The following is a 4,501-nucleotide window of genomic DNA, read 5'->3' on the forward strand; positions in this document are numbered from 1 at the left end:
GGGGGGGGGGGGAGAGGGAGACTGGATTGGAGCTAGAAAGAGATAGAAATAGTGGTGATAAAGTTTTATCGTGTACCCTCAAGATGCAGGGTATATAGAAGTGAGTGGAGAATATTGTTAGGATGACAATCCAGTTGTGACTTACCAGTCATATTTTCTGGTACCTTGTTTTTAGAATTGAAATTTCCATTGTTTTTCTAGTGTTAAAATGTCAAGGAGTAGTTTGAGGGTGATTGTGCTGTTGTTTCTGCTAAACAAATGGTGAAATGGTACTAGGCTGACTTTGGCTGAAGACACTAAAGCACAAAATAGTGGCATTGTTTAGATCTCATTTGTTTGTTTTTGCAAATTGAATTACAGAAAATCTGTTGTGGTTTTTATTTTTTCATGATTATATTGTTTACATTTAAAGGACACACTGCTGATAATGGATTGCACCAACCAAAAGAACCATTAGTGTTGCAACAGCAGCAAAACACTGACCATCAGAACCACCACCACCACCACCAGCAAAACCAACAACAGGCACAAGAACAACAACATCTAAAGTATAAGCATTCCTCTTCTCAGGCATTAAAAGTATGTTGGTGACAACAAACTTTGTTGTTCTCAATATGAATTTATTTGTTATGATGTTGTTGAAGTTTCTTCTGAACTAATTGCAAAGTTTAGAAATGACTGTTTTTTTCCTGTTCTTTTATGTTTTATAATTGTTTAACCCTTTTTTTGGTTCCAGCTTGCATGAAACCACCCATGGTTCTATGATACAGATTCCTTGTTTTATAGAGCTCTTAATTAAAACCTTCCATCAAAAGTTCCCGTTAATTTATGTTCTGAACACCAGCTTGATAATAACAAAGTTATTTTACCAAATTCTTCATTATTTCCAAAATTGGAACAAAAACAGTGTGTTTCAACAAAAACATGGTAACGAAAGGGAGAAAGAATGGAGAAAGAGAGATGTGGTGCCTGGGCATACACTCAAAGTACAAGAAGGTGGGAATAAGAGGATATAGGAACAGGGGGGAGGGTCAAGGATGGGTGGATGAATAGGTTTGTGAGAATGTGAAAGATGGTTAGAAATAGCATTAGATGTAAATGCAGGCGTGATATATGGTGAAGCTGCGATAGGTGGCAGTACATAAAATGGTAGGTGGGTCCATTTATAAATTATACCTATTAAAGGAAATCACAAATGATATAGCTAAAATTAAGCAAGGAAGATCAAACTTCCATGCGTAATTTTAGCAACCAAAGTAAAATTTGTGATAGAATTCCTTTAGTGATTAACTGGCACCGAAATTTTGCTGGCATTTTAAAAGTGTTACATGAAAGTTATTAGCATATTGCAGAAAAATTTCCTCATTTTAAACAAATATTCTGAATTTCTGTGTTTCTGCAGTTGTTTTCATTTTACATTTTGAACTTAAAGATGGCAGACAATCTGTTGAAATATTGTTAAAACTTTTAAATAGACAATCTATTACGAATTACATCATGCTCTTCTTATTGTCTATTTACCTTTGTGAAGAGTCACATCAGTCTTTATAAAATATTATTATAATTGCCTTTGCACAGCTTCTAGCGCTGGGGATGTACTACAGTGTCAGCTGTTCACGACCAGTGAGCTAAGGTAACACCCCTTATTTTTCGAGCACCTTCTGGAGTATTTGAGCGGTTCCAAGCAGGGCTGTTTTCTGCAAGTGCTCCACCCTTATTGCAGCCCCTATTTGTTCTATGTACTTCTCAAGATTTCTACTCACTGTTCCCAGGGCTCCAACAATTACTGGTACTACTACCACCTTTTTCATCAATCACAACTGTTTAACTTCCCAAGCTAACCTGTCATATCTATCAACTTTTCTTTCTTCCTTATCGCATATCTTGTTGTTAGCTGGGCATGTTATACTATTATTATTATTATTATTATTATTATTATTATTATTGTTATTATTATTATTATTATTATTATTATTGTTATTATTATATGTTATTATTATATGTTATGTCCCACATTACGATGACATATTTTGTTGTCTCTGCGGGACTGGCTCTGAACAGTGTACCTCGCTGACAGACATTACTGACTGCATCAGTCCACTATTTATTAGTAGTGGACCGGCCCACTTCTCACATGTGGGTGTCCACCACAACATTATGTAATAGTTAAAACTTAAAAAGCCATTTCTCAATTTCTCTTGGATGACCTTTAAACGAACAAGCAATTAGAACAACAAACTCACCCATGCGAAACAAATGCCCTTTTGTTACCAATCAGTTTCAATGTTAACTAACCCCAACTTGAGTACTTATTTGACAGACAGTGGCTCCTGGTTTATTGCTAGGTCTATTATACACATTCTTCCTACCTTGACAATAGCACTAGCTGAGCATTCTGTTAAAATGGAAGGTCACTGAGTTCATAGAACACCTCCTTCGCTCTATTTTCTGATTTCATGGTTTGCTCTGTCAGAACTAACATTTCTTTCCACTGAAAGGAAAGTTTTTTTTATCAACAATGGCTGGTGTGGGTGTGGTTGTGTAATTAAGAAATGTGGTTCAGTCCCACTGAATGAATAAGCGAGTATCTATTACTATAACCCTGGGCTGGCAATAGCCCTGTGAGTGGATTTAGTAGATAGGAACCGAAAGAAGCCTGTCATATGTGTGTGTGTGTGTGTATAGCTTAATTATCCTTGTTTATATAGGTACTATATAGGTTCATAAGTATCATCATCACCATCATCATTTAGTGTCCGTTGTCCATGCTGGTATGGGTTGGACAGTTTGACTGGGCTGGTAAGCTGGAAGGCTGCACCAGGATCCAGTCTGATTTGACATGGTTTCCTACTATGGATGGCCTTCCTAATGTCAACCACTTCAAGAGTGTAATGGGTGCTTTTACGTTCCCCCAGCATGGGTGCCATTTGTGTGACCCCAGCATCTGCCACGACTGTGATTTTGCTCGACTTGATGGGTCTTCTTTGCAAGCACAGCATAATGCCAAAGGTGTTGGTCATTGCCTCCGTGAGGCCCAACACACATGCAAACACACCCCTCTTTTACACACACTTCAAACACCGTTTATCGGCTTTTTCACTCCTTCCTTCGTTATTCATCCATCACCCCTTCCTTTCTCATTCATACGACGCTCTCTTTGCCGCTTCGTTTCATCTCTCTCATTACTTTCTCTTACTCCCTCTCAGTCATGGCTATTACTCTCACTATTTCTCCTTCACTGTATTAGTATTTCATCTCCTCTCCCTTCACCTCTCGCTCAATGTATATATTTTTGGTTTATTTTTCTGTTTGAGAGCAGTCGGGTTCATTTTTAGTATTCTCGTTTGTGAGAGCAGTCCAGTTTATTTCAGATAGTCTCATTTGAAAACTCATCTCTGGCTAATCGTTAAAAGGACGGTGGTGTTGCCTTGGCGGAGGTTTGCACTCTCTGAGAGCTCTTGTTATTATTATTATTGAGTGAGAGAGCAGTGCATGCCATCAAAGTGACACTGAAGTAAAAATGTACAAAGCCCAGTATACCCATCATGACTACCTGTCTGATAAGGGTACACCAGGAACATGCATCACAACCATATGTGCACAGCATGGTGATCTCATATCAAGATAAACAGCGCATGACCTCGCAGGTGGGGCCCAGTTAGAATTTTCTTCAAGTCAAGTAGCCCATCCCGCTCAAAAGGTCCCTGAATAAGGTTTGTTTAAGGATGTTGAACAAAATACCCATGTTTCCAGAGGTGAATTATCCAAACACCAAAGAATTCCCCTCAACACATGGCTATGATGCTCCCCCACTACTTCTGCTCATGATCAGAGATGCACATATTGTTAGCCATCAAGGGACATGCTCACCTGGCTTAATGAGTCTTCTTCACCTATGGAAGTCAGGTGAAGAAGACTCGTTAAGCCAGGTGAAACCGTAGTCACTTTCCTGACTTTTCTTCATAATTCTGTGTACTGTACGCACACCTTTGATGAATTGTAGTGCACCTGAGCACTATACACAATAATTTCATTATTATTATTATTATTATTATTATTACATCATTTACATTTGACAGATATTAGAACTGTATTCTTCTTCTTCTTATTATTATTATATATTATTATTCTTACCATTATTCTTATTCTTCTTCTTCTTATTATTATTATTATATGTTATTGTTATTATTATTGATGCCATGTAAATATTAACAAAAGTCTGTATAAATATTTCTCTTCAACTCAGTCCTCTTCATCAACTGTGATCTCTTGTGAAGGATCTGAAGCTTCGAAAGCCTCTGATGGCCCCAGTGTAGATCGATTACTTCTCAAGATTATGGATTTTGTCGATAAATATTGGAATGGGGCCCAGTCACTTCATAGAAATGTGAAATTCAAATGTAAGTAAAATGTTTCATTTTTTTTTCTCTTTTACTTGTTTTAGCCATTGGTCTGAGGTCATGTTGGGGCTCTGCCTTGAAGGGCTTACTCGGACAAATTG

General features: G+C 37.6%; 1 protein-coding gene across 1 annotated transcript in view; it reads left to right on the forward strand.

Moving 5' to 3' along the window:
* LOC106879775 (centrosomal protein of 72 kDa) overlaps window positions 1-4,501 on the forward strand; it is a 50,016-nt gene that overhangs the window by 29,912 nt on the left and 15,603 nt on the right. Inside the window, exons 10-11 of the mRNA XM_014929477.2 lie at window positions 413-579; window positions 4,247-4,400. Coding sequence (XP_014784963.1) covers window positions 413-579; window positions 4,247-4,400 — 321 coding nt within the window. The remainder of the gene's footprint in view (window positions 1-412; window positions 580-4,246; window positions 4,401-4,501) is intronic.

This window comes from Octopus bimaculoides, chromosome 3, assembly GCF_001194135.2.
Source record: "Octopus bimaculoides isolate UCB-OBI-ISO-001 chromosome 3, ASM119413v2, whole genome shotgun sequence".
NCBI classification, from domain to species: domain Eukaryota; kingdom Metazoa; phylum Mollusca; class Cephalopoda; order Octopoda; family Octopodidae; genus Octopus; species Octopus bimaculoides.